At 42.4% G+C, this 20,890-nt stretch overlaps 1 protein-coding gene across 18 annotated transcripts in view; it reads left to right on the top strand.

Moving 5' to 3' along the window:
• Positions 1–20,890, top strand: part of LOC134351841 (focal adhesion kinase 1) — a 522,413-nt gene that overhangs the window by 304,097 nt on the left and 197,426 nt on the right. For all 18 annotated transcript variants that reach the window (XM_063058747.1, XM_063058688.1, XM_063058792.1 and 15 more), the window contains one exon: positions 9,900–9,952. In XM_063058747.1, the coding sequence (XP_062914817.1) occupies positions 9,900–9,952 (53 nt within the window). The remainder of the gene's footprint in view (positions 1–9,899; positions 9,953–20,890) is intronic.

A 20,890-nucleotide genomic window follows, 5' to 3' on the forward strand; every position in this document is an offset into this window, starting at 1 on the left:
GATACTCTTAAGTATGGCCTGACTAGTGTCTTATAAAGGTTCAGCATTATCTCCTTGCTTTTATATTCTATTCCCCTTGACATAAATCCCAAACATTGCATTTGCCTACTTTACCACAGATTCAACCTGTAAGTGAATCTTTTAGGAGTCTTGCATGAGGACTCCTAAGTCACTCTGCACCTCTGATGTTTGAAGCTACTCCCCATTTAGATAATAATCTGCACTATTGTTCCTTTTACCGAAATGTATTATCATACATTTCCCAGCACTGTATTCCTGCTGCAATTGTATTACTTCTAAAGTACTACCTATCCCTCCACATATCTTTGTATCCTCTGCAAACTTTGCCACAAAGCCATCAATTCCATTATCGAAATCATTAACAAACAATGTGTAAAGTAGCAGTCCCGATGCTGAAGAACACCACTAGTCACCGGCAGCCAACCAGAAAAGGCCCTTTTATTCCCAGTCGCTGCCTCCTACCTGTCAGCCATTCCACTATTCATGACAGTATCTTTCCTGTAAGCATAGTTCAGGAGGGTTTAAACTAATTTGCAAGGGGGATGGGACCCGGAGCGATAGAGCAGTGAAAGAAGTGCATGGAGTAGAGAGTCTTTGAGGAAAGAGAAGCAGAATAAATGGTGTAAAGGTAGTAAGGTAGGAGGGCTGAATTGTGTGTACTCAATGCAAGAAGCATCAGAAACAAAGGTGATGAACTGAAAGCTTGGATACATACGTGGAATTATGATGTAGTGGCCATTACACAGACTTGGCTGGCACCAGGGCAGGAATGGATTCTCAATATTCCTGGATTTCAGTGCTTTAAAAGGAATGGGGGGGGGGAGGGGAGGAGGGGTGGCAATACTGGTCAGGGATACTACTACAGCTACAGAAAAGGTGGGTAATGTAGCAGGAAACAACAGGAATTCTGCAGATGCTGGAAATTCAAGCAACACACATAATAGTTGCTGGTGAACGCAGCAGGCCAGGCAGCATCTCTAGGAAGAGGTGCAGTTGACGTTTCAGGCCGAGACCCTTCGTCAGGACTAACTGAAGGAAGAGTGAGTAAGGGATTTGAAAGTTGGAGGGGGAGGGGGAGATCCAAATTGATAGGAGAAGACAGGAGGGGGAGGGATGGAGCCAAGAGCTGGACAGGTGATAGGCAAAAGGGATACGAGAGGATCATGGGACAGGAGGATCCTCTTTTGAGTCAGTATGGGTGGAAGTCAGGAACAGGAAGGGAGCAGTTGCTCTATTGGAGGTATTCTATAGGCCCCCTGGGAGCAGCAGAGATACAGAGGAGCAGATTGGGAGGCAGATTTTGGAAAGGTGCAAAAATAACAGGGTTGTTATTATGGGTGACTTTAACTTCCCCAATATTGATTGGCACCTGATTAGTTCCAAGGGTTTAGATAAGGCAGAGTTTGTTAAGTGTGTCCAGGATGGATTCCTGTCACAGTGTGTGGACAGGCTGACAGGGGGAATGCCATACTAGATCTAGTACTAGGTAATGAACTGGGTCAGGTCACAGATCTCTCAGTGGGTGAGCATCTGGGGGACAGTGACCACCGCTCCCTGGCCTAGCATTATCATGGAAAAGGATAGAATCAGAGAGGACAGGAAAATTTTTAATTGGGGAAGGGCAAATTATGAGGCTATAAGGCTACAACTTGCGGGTGTGAATTGGGATGGTATTTTTGCAGGGAAATGTACTATGGACATGTGGTTGATGTTTAGAGATCTCTTGCAGGATGTTAGGGATAAATTTGTCCCGGTGAGGAAGATAAAGATGGTAGGGTGAAGGAACCATGGGTGACAAGTCAGGTGGAAAATCTAGTCAGGTTGGAAGAAGGCAGCGTACATGAGGTTTAGGAAGCAAGGATCAGATGGGTCTATTGAGGAATATAGGGAGCAAGAAAGGAGCTTAAGAAGGGGCTGAGAAGAGTAAGAAGGGGGCATGAGAAGGCCCTGGCGAGTAGGGTAAAGGAAAACCCCAAGGCATTCTTCAATTATGTGAAGAAAAAAAGGATGACAGGAGTGAAGGTAGGACTGATTAGAGATAAAGGTGGGAAGATGTGCCTGGAGGCTGTGGAAGTGAGCGAGGTCCTTGATGAATACTTCTCTTCGGTATTCACCAATGAGAGGGAACTTGATGATGGTGAGGACAATATGAGTGAGGTTGATGTTCTGGAGCCTGTAGATGTTAAGGGAGAGGAGGTGTTGGAGTTGCTAAAATACATTAGGACGGATAAGTCCCCAGGGCCTGACGGAATATTCCCCAGGCTGCTCCACGAGGCGAGGGAAGAGATTGCTGAGCCTCTGGCTAGGATCTTTATGTCCTTGTTGTCCACGGGAATGGTACCGGAGGATTGGAGGGAGGCGAATGTTGTTCCCTTGTTCAAAAAAGGTAGTAGGGATAGTCCGGGTAATTATAGACCAGTGAGCCTTACGTCTGTGGTGGGAAAGCTGTTGGAAAAGATTCTTAGAGATAGGATCTATGGGCATTTATAGAATCATAGTCTGATCAGGAACAGTCAGCAAGGCTTTGTGAAAGGCAGATCGTGTCTAACAAGCCTGATAGAGTTCTTTGCGGAGGTGACTTGGCATATAGATGAGGGTAATGCGGTGGATGTGATCTATATGGATTTTAGTAAGGCATTTGACAAGATTCCACAAGGTAGGCTTATTCAGAAAGTCAGAAGGCATGGGATCCAGGGAAATTTGGCCAGGTGGATTCAGACTTGGCGTGCCTGCAGAAGGCAGAGGGTGGTGGTGGAGGGAGTACATTCAGATTGGAGGATTGTGACTAGTGGTGTCCCACAAGGATCTGTTCTGGGACCTCTACTTTTCGTGATTTTTATTAACGACCTGGATATGGGGGTAGAAGGGTGGGTTGGCAAGTTTGCAGACGACACAAAGGTTGGTGGTGTAGTAGATAGTGTAGAGGATTGTCGAAGATTGCAGAGAGACATTGATAGGATGCAGAAGTGGGCTGAGAAGTGGCAGGTGGAGTTCAACCCAGAGAAGTGTGAAGTGGTACACTTTGGAAGGACAAACTCCAAGGCAGAGTACAAAGTAAATGGCAGGATACTTGGTATTGTGGAGGAGCAGAGGGATCTGGGAGTACATGTCCACAAATCCATGAAAGTTGCCTCACAGGTGGATAGGGTAGTTAAGAAAGCTTATGGGGTGATAGCTTTCATAAGTCGAGGGTTAGAGTATAAGAGTCGTGATGTAATGATGCAGCTCTATAAAACTCTGGTTAGGCCACACTTGAAGTACTGTAAACAACAGGAATTCTGCAGATGCTGGAAATTCAAGCAACACACATCAAAGTTGCTGGTGAACACAGCAGGCCAAGCAGCATCTGTAGGAAGAGGTGCAGTCGACGTTTCAGGCCGAGACCCTTGTCAGGACTAACTGAAGGAAGAGTGAGTAAGGGATTTGAAAGTTGGAGGGGGAGGGGGAGATCCAAAATGATAGGAGAAGACAGGAGGGGGAGGGATAGAGCCAAGAGCTGGACAGGTGATAGGCAAAAGGGGATACGAGAGGATCATGGGACAGGAGGTCCGGGAAGAAAGACAGTGGGGGGCGGGGGGGACCCAGAGGATGGGCAAGAGGTATATTCAGAGGGACAGAGGGAGAAAAAGGAGAGTGAGAGAAAGTGTGCATAAAAATAAGTAACAGATGGAGTATGAGGGGGAGGTGGGGCCTTAGCGGAAGTTAGAGAAGTCGATGTTCATGCCATCAGGTTGGAGGCTACCCAGACGGAATATAGGGTGTTGTTCCTCCAACGTGAGTGTGGCTTCATCTTTACAGTAGAGGAGGCCGTGGATAGACATGTCAGAATGGGAATGGGATGTGGAATTAAAATGTGTGGCCACTGGGAGATCCTGCTTTCTCTGGCGGACAGAGCGTAGATGTTCAGCAAAGCGGTCTCCCAGTCTGCGTCGGGTCTCGCCAATATATAAAAGGCCACATCGGGAGCACCAGACGCAGTATATCACCCCAGTCGACTCACAGGTGAAGTGTTGCCTCACCTGGAAGGACTGTTTGGGGCCCTGAATGGTGGTAAGGGAGGAAGTGTAAGGGCATGTGTAGCACTTGTTCCGCTTACACGGATAAGTGCCAGGAGGGAGATCAGTGGGGAGGGATGGGGGGGACGAATGGACAAGGGAGTTGTGTAGGGAGCGATCCCTGCGGAATGCAGAGAGAGGTGGAGAGGGAAAGATGTGCTTAGTGGTGGGATCCCGTAAGAGGTGGCGGAAGTTACGGAGAATAATATGTTGGACCCGGAGGCTGATGGGGTGGTAGGTGAGGACCAGGGGAACCCTATTCCTAGTGGGGTGGTGGGAGGATGGAGTGAGAGCAGATGTACGTGAAATGGGGGAGATGCGTTTAAGAGCAGAGTTGATAGTGGAGGAAGGGAAGCCCCTTTCTTTAAAAAAGGAAGACATCTCCCTCGTCCTAGAATGAAAAGCCTCATCCTGAGAGCAGATGCGGCGGAGACGGAGGAATTGCGAGAAGGGGATGGCGTTTTAATTCCACATCCCAGTTCCATTCTGACATGTCTATCCACGGCCTCCTCTACTGTAAAGATGAAGCCACACTCAGGTTGGAGGAACAACACCTTATATTCCGTCTGGGTAGCCTCCAACCTGATGGCATGAACATCGACTTCTCTAACTTCCGCTAAGGCCCCACCTCCCCCTCATACCCCATCTGTTACTTATTTTTATGCACACATTCTTTCACTCACTCTCCTTTTTCTCCCTCTGTCCCTCTGAATATACCTCTTGCCCATCCTCTGGGTCCCCCCCCCTTTGTGTTTCTTCCCGGACCTCCTGTCCCATGATCCTCTTGTATCCCCTTTTGCCTATCACCTGTCCATCTCTTGGCTCTATCCCTCCCCCTCCTGTCTTCTCCTATCATTTTGGATCTCCAACTTTCAAATCCCTTACTCACTCTTCCTTCAGTTAGTCCTGACGAAGGGTCTCGGCCTGAAACGTCGACTGCACCTCTTCCTACAGATGCTGCTTGGCCTGCTGCGTTCACCAGCAACTTTGATGTGTGTTACTTGAAGTACTGTGTCCAGTTCAGGTCGCCTCACTATAGGAAGGATGTGGAAGCATTGGAAAGGGTACAGAGAATATTAACCAGGATGCTGCCTGGTTTAGAGAGTATAGATTATGATCAGAAATTAAGGGAGCTAGGGCTTTACTCTTTGGAGAGAAGGAGGATGAGAGGAGACATGATAGAGGTGTACAAGATATTAAGAGGAATAGATAGAGTGGACAGCCAGCGCCTCTTCCCCAGGGCACCGCTGCTCAATACAAGAGGACATGGCTTTAAGGTAAGTGGTGGTAAATTCAAGGGGGATATTAGAGGAAGGTTTTTTACTCAGAGAGTGGTTGGTGCATGGAATGCACTGCCTGAGTCATTGGTGACTTATCTAACTTGATGCTTTGCAAAAGCTCCAGCACATCCTCTTTCTTAATATCTACATGTTCAAGCTTTTTAGTCTGCTGTAAGTCATCCCTACAGTCGCCAAGATCCTTTCCTGTAGTGAATACTGAAGCAAAGTACTTATTAAGTACCTCTGCTGTCTCCTCTGGTTCCATACACACTCTTCCACTGTCACACTTGATTGGTCCTATTCTTTCACATCCTATTCTCTTGTTCTTCACATATTTGTAGAATGCCTTAGGGTTTCCTTAATCCTGTCCACCAAAGCCTTCTCATGGCCCCTTCTGGCTCTCCTAATTTCTTTCTGAAAGCTCCTTCCTGCTAGCCTCATAATCTTCTAGATTCCTATCATTACCTAGTTCTTTGAACCTTTCATAAGCTTTTCTTCTTGACTAGATTTGTACACCACGGTTCCTGTACCCTACCATCCTTTCCCTGTCTCATTGGAACGTACCTATGCAGAACTCCACACAAATATCCCCTGAGCATTTGCCACATTTCTTCCGTACATTTCCCTGAGAACATCTGTTCCCAATTTATGCTTCCAAGTTCCTGTCCAATGGCCTCATATTTCCCCTTACTCCAATTAAATGCTTTCCTAACTTGTCTGTTCCTATCCCTCTCTAATGCTGTGGTAAAGGAAATAGAATTGTGATCATTTTCTCCAAAATGCTCTCCCATTGAGAGATCTGACACCTAACCCGGTTCATTTCCCAAATCCAGATCAAGTACAGCCTCTCCTCTTGTAGGCTTATCTACATAGTGTCAAGAAACCTTCCTGAACACACCTAACAAACTCCACCCCATCTAAACCCCTTGCTGTAGGGACATGCCAATCCATATTCGGGAAATTAAAATCTCCCACCACGAAACCCTGTTATTATTACACCTTTCCTGAATCTGTCTCCCTATCTGCTCCTCGATGTCCCTGTTACTATTAGGTGATCTATAAAAAACACCGATTGAAGTTATCGACCCCTTCCTGTTCCTAACTTCCGCCCACAGAGACTCAGTAGACAATCCCTCCATGTCTTCCTCCTTTTCTGCAGCCGTGACACTACCTCTGATCAACAGTGTCAAGCCATCGCCTCTTTTGCCTCCCTTCCTGTCCTGGCTGAGACATCTGAAGCCTGGAACTCAAAGTAACCATTCCTACCCCTAAGCCATCCAAGTCTCTATAATGGCCACGACATCATAGCTCTAATTATTGATCCACGCTCTAAGCTAATCGGCTTTGATCATAATACTCCTGCATTAAAATAGACACATTTCAAACCATCGGTCTGAGCGCATCCCTTCTCTATCACCTGCCTATCCTCCCTCTCACACTGTCTCGCATTAACTCTGTATCGACAGCAGGAAATCATATTGTAAAAAACTCCTGGAGTATAACTGGAGTGTATATTCCAAGTCTGCTTAACTGTCTTCGTGCAACGAACCCACCATCCCAGAAATCAATCAGGTGGACCTTTGCGGCATTCATTTTATGTACATCCTTCTTTGGGCTGGGAAATTAAAATAAGCATACTCCTTCTGACTTGGTCTTATCAGTTTTCATTTATTCCGTACAGTCCAAGCTGGAAATCACAGTCTTGGCAATGTTTCTCAGTGACCTCTGTGGCTTTTCTAGTGCTTTCACATCCTTCTGTTATGTGATAACCCTTTACTTTGCTCTTCACTTTTTTTATCAGATCTTTGTCCATCTTTCATAAAGAAAATTTGACTGTGTCAGTGCTTCTGCTGCTTCAAAACATCCACCATTGTTCCTGTAGCTGTATAACAACTGACGTCCTGTCACACTCACCTCAATAATAAGCAAATGCTTTGAGAGGCTGGTCAAGGACTACATCTGCAGCATGCTACCACCCACATTGGACCCCCTACAACAGGGGTCCCCAACCTTCTCTGCACCGCGGACCGGTTTAATATTGTCAATATTCTTGTGGACTGGCCGACAGAGGGGGTGGTGGGGGTGCAGGTGGTGTTAGTCAACAGTGGGCATGACAGGGAATGAGCAAAGGTGCAGCTGACTCATATCATTTCATATCGCCAAATCATATCATTTCCCCGTGGCCTGGTAGCACATGCTTTGTGACCCGGTGGTTGGGGACCACTGTCCTACAATTTGCCTACCGACACAATCGAGTGAAGGATAATGCAATAACCACAGCTCTACACACTGTCCTTACACACCTGGAGAAGAAGAATTCTTATGTGTGAATGCTGTTCTTTGACTACTGTTCAGCGTTCAACACCATAATTCCATCCAGGCTTAACAAGAAGCTCAGAAACCTCAGCCTTCACCCTGTCTTGTGCAGCTGGATCCTGGACTTCCTGTTAGATCGCCGAGAGAATGGGCTCCCTCACCTCTGCCCCTCTGACCCTCAACACAGGAACTCCTCAAAGCTGTGTCCTAAGCTCCTTCCTTTCCTCTCTGTACACCCCTGACTGCATTGCCATCCACAGCTCCAATCTGCTAATTAAAGTTGCTGACGATACTATATTGATTGGCCTTATCTCAAATAATAATGAGGCACCCTACAGAGAAGTCATTACCCTGACACCGTGGTGTCAAGTAAACAACCTCTCCTTCAATGTTGCTTTGGCTCTCATTTTTTTGCTTTCAATTGCTTTTTCTCTTTAGAACCACAGAACATCACAACACAGAAACAGGCCTTTTGGCCTTTCTTGGCTGTGCCAAACCATTTTACTGCCTAGTCCATACACCTCTTATCCATGTACCTGTCCAAGCTTTTCTTAAATGTTAAAAGTAAGCCTGCATTTACCACTTCATTTGGCAGCTCATTCCACACTCCCACTATCCTCTCCATGAAGAAGTCGCCCCCCCAATGTTCCCTTTAAACTTTCCCCCCTTCACCCCAACCCATGTCCTCTGGTTTTTCTTCTCCCCTAGCCTCAGTGGAAAAAGCCTGCTTGCATTCACTCTATCTATATCCATCGTAATTTTATATACCTCTGTCAAATCTCCCCTCATTCTTCTATGTTCCAGGGAATAAAGTCCTAACCTATTCATCCTTTCTCTGTAACTCAGTTTCTCATGTCCCGGCAACATCCTTGTAAACCTTCTCTGCACTCTTTCAACCTTATTAATATCCTTCCTGTAATTTGGTGACCAAAACTGTACACAATACTCCAAATTCAGCCTCACCAATGCCTTATACAACCTCACCATAACATTCCAACACTTATACTCAATACTTTGCATCTGTATTCCCAGAGCCCTCTGTTCTACTGCACTCCTCAGTGCCCTACCATTTAACTTCTCTGTTCTACCTTGGTTTGTTCTTCCAAAGTGCAATAGCTCATACTTATCTGTATTAAACTCCATCTGCCATTTTTCAGTCCATTTTTCCAGCTGGTCCAAATCCCTCTGCAAGCTTTGAAAACCTTCCTCATTGTCTGCTACACCTCCAATCTTTGTATCATCAGCAAATTTGCTGATTCAATTTGCCACATTATCATCCAGATCATTGATATAGATCATGAATAACAATGGACCCAGCACTGATCCCTGTGGCACACCACTAGTCACAGGCCTCCACTCAGAGAAGCAATCCTCCGCTACCACTCTCTGGCTTCTCCCATTGAGCCAATGTCTAATCCAATTTACTACCTCTCCATGTATACCGAGCGAATGAATTTTCCTAACTAACCTCCCATGCGGGAGTTTAAATAGTTTGACATGACCTCCCATGTCAACCATTTCTACATGATTTGACACTGAATTCAAGTATAGCTTTTATCTTGCGATTCTTCAATCTGATTTTTTAATGAAAAGAAACTTTTTTGCCTATTAATTATTCTGGATGTCCAGTTTTCTTTGCTGATATTTTTATTCAGCTTATATTTACTTCATTAGATACCACTGATGCCAGCTATCTTGATATAGTGTATACTCCTGCAGAAAGTAAGATTTTCTCTCACTGCTGTACCCATTTCACTTATTGCTGTAAAGCAAACGTGTAAGCCCGACTGTGTTACCATGAAAATATTTAAATGCTTGTCTTCCCCTGTTTTTTGCTTGCTTTAGAAATTTAAATTCTATAAGCAAATGGCTTTCAGAAAACAGAATACAGTGTATTGGCCTGAGTTAATATGGTTGGGTGTTTGTCGTAAATGTATGTATTATGTTTTAAAACCAGACTTAAGAGCACAACCAACAACTCCATGTTCAGTTACAACAACTATATTGAATTCCTGTGTATACAGTGATGGAAATCATGTGTTTGCCATGGTACACCCTTCTGACTTTAAAGTGGTAGCTCCCATTTATAGCAAGTTCCCTCCCCCTGAAAGGGAATGGTCGAATCCTGTGCAATTATTGTAAATAACCCCTAGGTATGCGGAATGAACTCATTGCAGAGATTGCTGAAAATGCATAATATTGATCATTTTACACATTCATTTTTCAGGTTGTCAAATAGTGAAAAGCAGGGATTGAGGACTCGAGCTGTCTCAGTCTCAGGTAAGATGAAGGTTTGAAACTTGTCACTTTTAGTGGGATGTAGAAGCTCATGCAGAGAGTGAAATTATACATTTCCTTTATGTTTTCAAGTTGTTAAAGGTGTATCTTTGCATTTTCTACTTGCGAATTTGTGGACAAGGGGAAAATAAATTCCAAAGCTTAATCGTTTTTGCTGCTTTAAATTAAACAGATTTGTTTTTATGCTTCGTTGAAGCATGTGGCTGAGTATTTTGCACATCAATGTACATTTGAAACGAAATATAACTTGACTCATAAACAATTCCATATTATGCTAATTATTTCACACCTAAAAGGCCCATTGTTATTGTCTTTTACAAGGAGGGAGTTGTCAATGCATCACCAATAATGTGTTGTGCCTGAAAAGTTGGTGTAATGTCAGCTCCTGTGTGATAATTACAAATTTCTTGATGTTATTATATTTAACAACTGCAAATCTTGGGTACAGATTGGAGTTAGAATTTTAAAATTAGGCCCTTTGTCTTCCAGGTGGTAAAATAATGAGTTGAACCTGATGACATTAAGAGGTTCTTGCTGCATAATACTGAAATTTATATTTGAAGATATCTTTGCTGGTTAATACAGTACTCATTTCACCAGCTGTTTTACCCCAACAGAGGAACTTATTCTCATCTAATCTTTTGAAATTGTTGCAACATTAAATTCTGCTCCATAAAGTTGTGGCTTAACAGAATTACGAAATGAGTACCTATGTTATTTATGATGTAGCAGAAAGCATTGATTACAATTAAACGTTTGGTTGCTAAGTTGGCACAAAAGCTAGACTCAGTAAGCCACAGGCCTTTTTAACTCTGTTAAGTTGAAATCAACATAAAAAATGTATTCTTTCTGAATGTCACAGGGGCTCCATCCTATTTTCAGGTCGATCACAGATGAATGTTAAATGCCAGTCGACTGAGAACAAATAGAAGCTCATTGAAATTTCAGTCAAAGCATAGAGTGAGCTGTGTGTTGTGACCTCAGTGTTAAAATGACGATGAGGCCTAATATTGGATGTGAAAGAACTTCTTGTGTAAGAATTATTTTCAGTTTTCTGTTATAGGATGTCCAAGGAGTTGATAGTGGACTGCATTGACTCTTGCGCCCTTAAGCCCTTATGAAGTTTGGAAAAAAATATAATATCTAAGTGGTAGTACCTTTTAATCAGATTAAGGTTGTACCTCTTACAAAATGTGGGCAAAACTGAGAGCATTAATTGCACCAAACATCATTCTAAATTTTGTTTTCCCTTGGTGGAATAGAGAAGAATAAAAGGAAAGATTTCATTTGTTTAGCACTTTTCATGATCCAAAGGCATTCCAAGTAACTTGACTATTATTAAAGTGTCGTCTCCATTTCATTGAAGGAGGTGCAACAGCACCCTGTTTGTGCGCACCATGATCTACAGTAAGGCATATATTATCATTTATGTTTAAAATTATAGTTTTTGAAGTTAAATATGGGCCAAAATTATAGAAATAACCTATATACAGTTGCTGGAAAAAGTTTGTGAACCCTTTATAATTATCTGGTTTTCTGTATAATTACTCATAAAATGTAGTCTGATCTTCATCTGTCACAATTACTGACAAACAGAATCTTCCTAAGCTAATAACACATAAGCAATTGTGCTACTTCTCATCAAAACTGAACACACCATCACAGTTTGGGTACAGAAAGAAGTATATGAACTGCTAGGGTAATGCCTTCTGCAAAAGCTATTTGGAGTAAGGTGTTCCTATCAGTGGGATGAGATTGGAGGTGTGAGTTATCTTGATGCTCTGTCCTATAAAAAAGACACACAAAGTCAGGTTACTGACGGAGCCTGTTCTTCTCAAGAAAGATCCGTTTATGTGCACTATGTCTTGATCAAAACAACTTTCAGAGGACCTTGGAAGAAAAATGATTGAAATGCATGAAGCTGGAAAAGGCTACAAAAGCTTTTTTTTTTGTAATTTATTTTTTATTGAGTTTCATCTTAAAACAAACATTTCCATAGGATGTATTTCAGATACTGTACATATATATCATATAATCATATTTGTCACAAATCTCCACATAATATTTATCTGAAGTATGCTCTTATAGAAGGAAGCGGAAAGAAAGAACAATCGAAAGAAGAAAACTATGTACAGAGTAGGGAGTGGGTTTTTTTAACAACGTATTTATTGATTGTGAGAATAAAATCAGGCTTATGAGATGTGATGTAGTTAAACCATTTTTTCCAGTATGAATAAAATTGTTCCAACTTATGATTAACAGATGTTGTTATCTTTTCCATTTTGTAAATGTTCCTTGTAATTTCCATCCATACATTTAAACATTAAGTATTTATATTTATCTCTTTTCAACCATTCTTGAGGTACATACCCAAAATATATGGTCTTACTCTCTAAGTGTATTTATCTGTTAGTATATCATTGAAATTTGCAGAATATAACTTAATCGATCTACTCCCTGAACAAATAAGAACCAAGAAAAGTGAATAATAAAAAGAAGGGTAAGGAATGTGCGGTTCCAAGGCTGGGGTCTCTAGATGACCCTGGGTTGGGCTAGAAGAAAAGTCTAGCCGTGGGGGATAGCCTCTCCTACCTGTGGGTTGAGGGCTCCCGCTGCAGTACCTATAAAAGTAAGTTAAAAAAAACTTTGTCCATTACACAGAAATGATTTCCCTGTGTATTCCTCCCATGTGTATATTCTCATTTAGGTGGGAAAAAAGGAATGAATAAATGATTTTTTTTTAAAAAATTGAGTGATATAAAATCCACATTATAACACGTATTTCTCGAGTTAGGTATATCACCGTCAATTTTTGCTTCTGTTTAGTTTATCAGCACTTTTAAAGTTAGCCAAACCTTATGGCTCTTCTGGAGGACGTGAGGGCTGCCCTCGGAGAACTGACAGTCTCTTCCTAAAAATCCTTCTCTCGTCCTGTTCCCGTCCCCGTTTTCTGGGTTCTCTTACTATTTCCCAAGCAGTTCGGGATAACTGCTCAACCAGAGTTTCCCTTGGTTTGACCACACTAATGGGCAGTCCTCTATTCTTCATGTCTGTAGTCGCCTCTTCCTCCGTCTGACATAGTCATATCCCTTCTTGGTAAAATACCCTCAGTTTAGCAGGGTACGGGGTTTGGAATTTAATCTTTTCTTGCTTTAATATTCGTTTCGCTTCGAAATATTCCTTCTGTTTCTGTAGGACCGCCAGGGGGTAATCATGATCGAAGTATATTAACTTCCCTTTCCAAAACACCCTCTTCTTACCCCAGGCCCTTCGTAGAATCTCCGCCTTGCTCTTGAATCAGAGGAATCGAAGTACAATGGAGCATGGTTTACCTTCTCTGTCTCCGGGAGGCCGCTGGACAAGCGAACGGTGCGCCCTTTCAATTTCAATCTCCGTAGTCTGAGGAATCTCCAGTGCTTCCCGCAGCAGCTTGTCTACAAAGTCCATCATCGACAATCCCTCCGCTCCTTCGGGAACGTTATAAATTCTGATATTTTTCCATTGCGATCTTCCCTCCTGGTCAAGCAATTTACTTTCCTGTTGATTTAATATTTTTATTGTCTTACTTAGTATCTGTTCCACGTTTTGCACGCGATCTTCCATCTTCTCAATTCAAGTCTCTGCCACCGCTGTTTTCTCATTGACGTTGGCGAGCTCTGACTTTATATCATTGAGTTGCTGCTTTATGTCTTTTTGAATTTCCCTTATCTCTTCCAGAATCTTTATCATATTTGCCGCTTCGCCTGCACGAGGTCCCGCATCAGCTTCGCCTCCATGCGCATGTGTAGGAGAGCCGTGCACTGTACCTCTCTCTTCCATAGGCTCCGCAGCGGTGCTTTTTTTAATCTCTATTCTTTCTCCCCATTCTTGCCCCCCCTTATCAATTCAGATATTTTCGAAAGATCTTATATTTGATGAATTAATGGGGCAAAATATGTGTTTTTCCGGAGGAGCTGTTGATTTAAGCTGCCATTCTGAACGATGACGTCACTGGAACCTACAAAAGCATTTCTAAAGACCTGAGTGTTTATTAGTTCACAGTAAGAGAACTTGTCTACAAATGGAGGAAATTCAGTACTGTTGCTACTCTTCCTTGGAGTAGGCATCTTGCAAAGATCACACAAAGAGCACAATGTACAGTGCTGAAGGAGGTTGAAAAAGGACCCAAGAGTAATAGCAAAAATCATGCAGAAATCTCTAGAACTTGCTAAAGTTTCTGTTCATGTGTCTGCAATAAAAACCAAACACTGAACAAGAATGGTATTCACAGAGGGACACCATGGAGAAAACCAATAAAATTGCTCTATGTCTCAAGTTTGCAAAAGACCACCTGGATTTCTACAACACTTCTGGGACAGTGTTCTGAGACAAAGATGGAACTTTTAGGCAGAAATGCACACTGTTAAGTTTGGAGGAAAAAAGGCAGTGCACACCAACACCAAAAACTCATCCCAACTGTGAAGCTTGGTGAAAAGAGTATCATGGTTTGGGGCTGCTTTGTTGCCTCAGGACCTGGACAGCTTGCATTGTTGGGAGCAATGAATTCAAAATTGTATCAAGACATTTTATAGGAGAATGTCAGGATAGCGGTCCATCACCAGAAGCTTAATAGAACTTGGATGATATAATAAGATAGTGATCCAAAACAGAAGAGTAAATCAACAACAGAATGGTACAAAAAGAAGAAAATTTGAGTCTTGAAATGGCCAAATCATAGCCCAGAGCTTATCCTAGTTGAAATGCTGTGGTATGACCTGAAGAGTGCTGTTCATGTAAGGTATCCCAGAAATATTGATTAACTTAAACAGTTCTGCATGGAGGAATGGTCTAAACTGCTGTTTACCATTGAGCAAGTCTGATCAGCAGCTACAGAAAACGTTTGGTGGAGGTTATTGGTGCTAAGGGAGGTTCTACCAGTTATTAAATACAAGGGTTTACATACTTTTTCCAGCCTGGACTGAATGATTAAACAATGTGTTCAAAAAAGACATGAAAATTACAATTGTTTGTGTGTTATTAGTTTAGGTAGATTGTGTTTGCCTATTATTGTAACTTAGATTTTATGTGTAATTATTCAGACCACATTTTGAGTAATTAATGCAGAAAGCCAGGTAATTGCAAAGGGTTCACAAACTTTTTCTTGCAACTGTACTTCAAAATAACCTCCATGGATCTATAATGTCCACCTCAGTGGGCAGAGGAGCCTTGGTTCAACATTTGATCAGGAATTCTGACAGCAACAAATCCTCAATACTGCACTGGAGAGGCAGTCAAGATTTTTGTGTTCTAAGTCTCTAGTGTGTGGAATCTGAATCTATAAATGCCTTAATGAGTTATGTACTAGGATACAAGCTGAAAACAATTGCAACATTGATGTATCCAATTTAAGTCAAGAGCAGATATGATTAATATAGGGGACAAGTATGGTGATCATTTTTCCCTATTTTGGTTCTAGTTGTGAAATATTCAGTAGGTAATGAAAATCTAATGAACATGAGCATCAAGAAACTCAACAGCATTTGATATTTTAAAATTCAGACAACTCATAATGTATTTAATAGTTTTTAGCAAAATGCATATCTAGCATATTATAGGCATCACTTGACAAAATATTTGGTCATGTTTTAAAATATGGACATCAATCTGATCCTATTTAAGGGCTTTGTCAGGTTGGCATCTGATTCTTAGGTACGCCTGGTGCTACTGTCACCATTTCCTTTTGTGTGCTTTCAACCAGGAGTAAATCTCTGGCTTGGTGGTAATTGTAGAGTGAAGGAAATGCCAAACCATTTTATGGTGATGCACCTTTCTGCAACTAATGCTGATGGTCAATGCTGCTTCGTGTATGCTCAATTTTGAGTTTCCAAGTCTGTTCTGTGCTATTATAGTGCTCAGCAACACAATTCAGGATGTTTTCTGTAGAACCATCTCCACAGGACTGTGTGTTAGTTGCTTCTACCATTGCTATCAAGGACAGGTGCATTCTTTAAAAATACAAGCCCAAGTTAGTTTATCTGGCAGGTGCTCTTCCAGATGCAGCCCCCTACTGCCATCTTGATAATAGATATCTAATCTGCCAACCAGCAAATATTTTCTTTCTCTGTTAATTTAATATTGTCAATGCTTCTCCGTACTGGATAACTCTTGGAAGGACTGCCAGTTCAACAACTGGAGGAATAGGCATATTATCTCTAAGATACGAATCTTGATGACTATGGCATAATTTCCCAGAATCATCAAATAGGACAATTCTTCCTCTTGGATACCTAACCCCAGATGTTTGTGAGAAGATTTTGTAAGGTCATCAGGGATCAGAGTGACTTTGCCATACAGGTTTCCCCCGCCATCCGAAGGTAGAGCGTTCGGATGAAACGGTTCGTAAGCCGGAATGTTGTAAAGCGAAGAAGCAATTACTATTTATTTACATGGGAAAAATTTGTGAGCGTTTGCAGACCCAAAAATAACCTACCAAATCATGCCAAATAACACACAAAACCTAAAATAACAGTAACATATAGTAAAAGCAGGAATGATATGATAAATACTCAGCCTACATAAAGTAGAAATACTTTTCCACAATCATTGCCATACTGTTCTCCGTCGCGAAAATCTCACGCAATCGCTTTCGGCAGAAAGACTCTCTCCAGTAACCTTTAAGCTATGAAGCTGCCAAATCACACCAAATAACACATAAAAATACACAGCCTATATAAAGTAGAAATAATGTATCTACAGTGTAGTATCACTTACCGGAATCAGGAAGACAGCACCGAGCACACTGATGATGGTGTGTTAGGCTGAGTCATCGGAGGTTGGGGTGGTGCAGTGGCCCCCACCTTCCAGGCCGCCGACTGATACCAATCCGCGAAGCATGCAGGGGTACAGCAGTAGCCAGGATGCACCCAGCACATCTTTAAGAAAAAAGCCGAAAAAAAACAAGCTAATTAATTAGGAGCCACCCGGCACGTAAATGTCGGCCCAGATCAGAGGCGACGCAATCAGCAGTTGCCTCTGATCTGGGCCGACATTTACATGCCGGGCAGCACCTAATTAATTAGCTTGTTTATTTCGGCTTTTTTTTCTTAAAGATGTGCTGGGTGCGTCCCGGCTACCGCTGCATTCTCCGCGAATCGGTATATGTCCGCGGCCCGGGGTTTGAGGTGGTTGGACACTGAGGTGTCGCCTATTTCCATCAGGGCAGGCAGGTCATCTTCTTCTATGTCTGCCTGCCTCGATGTCAAAGGTCGAGGTTCATCGTCTGCTGTGGCTGATGTGGAAGACTTGAAAAATGACAGTATGCTTGACTGCTATCATACAGTTCTTCGTAAGCACTCAGACCATCTTGCAAATATGCCCTAAACCGACGTACCCTTTGAAAATTAAAGTCGTACTTTATCATTGCAGCGAAAATCTCATGCAGTTGCTTCACGTTCAGTTCCTGGACGATTTCACTTTCGGTCCGTTTGCTACTGCATTCGGTTCGATTGTTATCCTTTCCTCTTCCAATTGCATCAGCTTTTCTTCTATCAGTTCTTAGTCATGGGATGCCAAAACCTCTTCAACATCATCTTCGTCAGCTTCCACAAACCAAACTCACTTTGTCCTTACTTCATTCACCATGATCGAAACGCTTAATTATGTCTAGTTTTACGCTAAGTGTAACACCCTTACGAGCTCTTTTAGACTTTTCCGATACAGTACCTTAGAACTCATCTTGCTAATGGATGCTCATGGGCACGTGTTTTTGCAATGCTGGCTAGAATGCCGTTCCGAATCCGGGGGAGGAGCTTGGCTGCTCGGGGCACATGCTGCCTTTTTTTCGTGTGCTGCTTTTTTCATAACGGTGAAAACACCTTCTGTTAGCGAAAACAGGTAACTAATGTAGGTCTTTCATAACAGTGAGGTTTCATAAAGCGAATGTTGGAAAAGCGGGGTACACCTGTATTTGAATTTGGGATCCCAGTTTGGTGCGGGGGAGTCCATCCGGTGTTCAAAGAGTAAAATTTGAATGGTGGACTAGTACAGCAGATTTATATTCCTGTAAAGAATAAGTGAACCAGATAGAGTTTTTACTTTACTTCTAGAAGTTTCTGTCATCATAATTGCTAATGACCTTTTATTTCCCCTTTTAAAAGTTCGGTTCTTATCAACAGAATTTAAGTTCCAAGCTACAGTGGTTTTGATTTGAATTCTGAGATCTCTGTTGTTTGTCCAGGCCTGAAATTAACCTGTGAACCACCAATATGCTATTTAACACAGAAGAGGGCAGTCTTGCTCTTTGGTCCTGTTGTTTCCTCAGAGCTGTATTACATTTTTTACATGCCCTTACCTACTGCACCACAAGCTTCCACATCCAGCATGTCATTCTCTGTAACCTCCACCATTTTCAACTGGATCCTACCACGAAAACTTTCCCCACCCCACACTTTCCATTTTCCATGGGGATCACTTTTTCCCTTGTCCATTCATCGCTCCCCAAAGATCTTCCTCCTGGCACTTATCCCTACATCTTCTGCCTGCCCATTCATCTCCTCCGTAACCACCATTTAGGGTCCAAACAGTCCTTCCAGGTGAGACACACTTCACTGCAAGTCTGTTGGGGTCATCTAGTGTATTTGGTATTCACGGTACGGCCTTCTCTGCATCAGTGAGACCTGACATAAGTTGGGGGAGCGCTTTGTCAAGCACCTTTGCTCAGTCTGTAACAGGAACAACCATTTTAATTCCATTCCTCAGTCATTCTAACATGTCTGTCCATGGCATAATGAAGCCACTCTCAGCTTGGAGAAGCAACACCTCATATTCTGTCTGGGTAGTCTCCAACCTTACAGAATGAACATTAATTTCTCTAACTTCTAGTCATTTTTTCACCTCCCCCCATCTTTCTTTTTCCATTTCCCATTCTGGCACCCCTGTTACTGCTTCTCTTCTCTTCTCACCTGCCTATCATCTCCTTCTGATGGCTTCTCCTCTGTCCCTTTCTCACATGGTCCACTCTCCTTCTCCTGTCAGATTCCGCCTCCTTCAATCCTTTACTTTTTCCACCTTACACGTCCCAGCCAAGTGGACAAGGGAGTCACACAGAGAGAAAACACTGTAGAAAGCAGATGCTGGGGGGGAGGTAGCGATGTGTTTAGTGATAGGATCCCATTGAAGATGGGGAAAGTTGCAGAGAATGAGGTCACTCTCAGATCGGAGGAGCAATAAATCATATTCTCTCTAGCTGACCATCAAACTGGCAGCATGGACATGGATTTTACTGCCCTTTACCCTTTCCACTTCAGCCCTTTACCTTTCCCACTTACCTTCAGCTCTTTACCTTTCCCACTTATTCAGCTTCTCGCTTCATCCTCCTTCCATCTATCAACTGCCAGATAAATGTCCTTGCCCAGAAACGTCAACTCTTCATAGATGAAGCCTGACCTGCTGAGTTCCTCCTACATCTTGTGTATGTTACTCTGGCTTTGCAGCATCTGCAGAATCTCTTGTGTTTACCTTTTTGCTTTTTCTCCGGCTCCCCTTTGAAAGTTGCTGTAGTGTCTGTTTCTACCGTACTTTAAGAAGATCTGCTTGAGGTATTTAAAAATACCTCACTCCTGACTTCTTAAGTTTAAAAATATCTAACATCTGTGGTAGATTTCATAGAGCTGCCTGTAAATGGAGGGCACTTCTGCCAGTGTTCTATTTCAGAAATATGATTCTTTGCCGTACTTTGATTTGATCATCTCCATTAAATCTCTTTGTAATTATGTTTACCTTAAGAGGAAACTACCTTGGCTAATATGTCTCCAAATTACTGAAATCTCCATCCCAGTATTTTTCCATCTTGTCCAAATCTCCCCAACCCTAATGTATTCCTTAAAAAAAGATCTTATCTTTCTGCTTAATGCTGATTTTATATATGCAGATTTCCTACATTCAATCCCGTAGTATATTAAAATAATCCATCAATTTCTGCCTTAAATAAATCCAGCAACTCAGTCCTCATGACCTTTTTGCTGAATGTTTCCAAAGGTTCCTCACCCATTTAGAAATCTGATGGCAGAGGGGAAGAAGCTGTTCCTGAATCACTGAGTGTGTGCTTCTGTGCCTCCTTCCTGACGGTAACGGTGAGAATAGAGCATGTCCTGGGTGGTGGACACTGCTTTCCTGAGGCACCGCTCCTTAAAGATATCTTGGATACTACAGTGGCTAATACCATGATGGAGCTGGCTAATCTTACAAGTTTCTGCAATTTATTTCAGTCTTGTGCAGTCAACTCCCCATACCAGACAATGATGCAGTCAGTATATTTGTGGAAGTTTTCAAGTGCTTTAGTTGACAAACCAAATCTTCTCAAATTCCCAGTGAAATATAGCCGCTGTCTTGCCTTCTTTATAACTGCATCAATATGTTATATCCTGGTTAGGTCCTCTGAGATCTTGCCACCCAGGAACTTGAAATTGCTAACTCTCGACTTCTGATCCCTCCATGAGGATTGGTTTGTGTTCCCTCAACTTACCCTTTCTGAAGTCCACAACAACTCTTTGGTCTTGCTGATGTTGAGTGCAAGGTTGTTGCAGCGACAGCACTTAACTAACTTCCATATCTCGCTCCTGTACACCCTTTTGTTATGATCTGAAATTCTGAAATCAACTCTACATCAATCCTTTGAAGACCAAAAAGAATGTTGTCTTGCAGTGAGATCACTGGTATATTTCTTACATATTCCAAATGATGAATAGTTTAACAGTATTAATTGCAATGCGCTTATGCTTTTGCTTTAAGTACTACTCAACATGTTGCATTAAATCTAAAGGCATTGACATGCCACAGGATGGCGCTATTGTTGTGCACTTCTGATTTAAAAATGACTTGTTTATCAATGTAAGGCAAGCTTGTTGTGTTCAACCTACTTTTCAGTATTCTTTTTGGTTTTGT

Source organism: Mobula hypostoma, chromosome 1 (assembly GCF_963921235.1).
Source record: "Mobula hypostoma chromosome 1, sMobHyp1.1, whole genome shotgun sequence".
Classification (NCBI taxonomy): Eukaryota; Metazoa; Chordata; class Chondrichthyes; order Myliobatiformes; family Myliobatidae; genus Mobula; species Mobula hypostoma.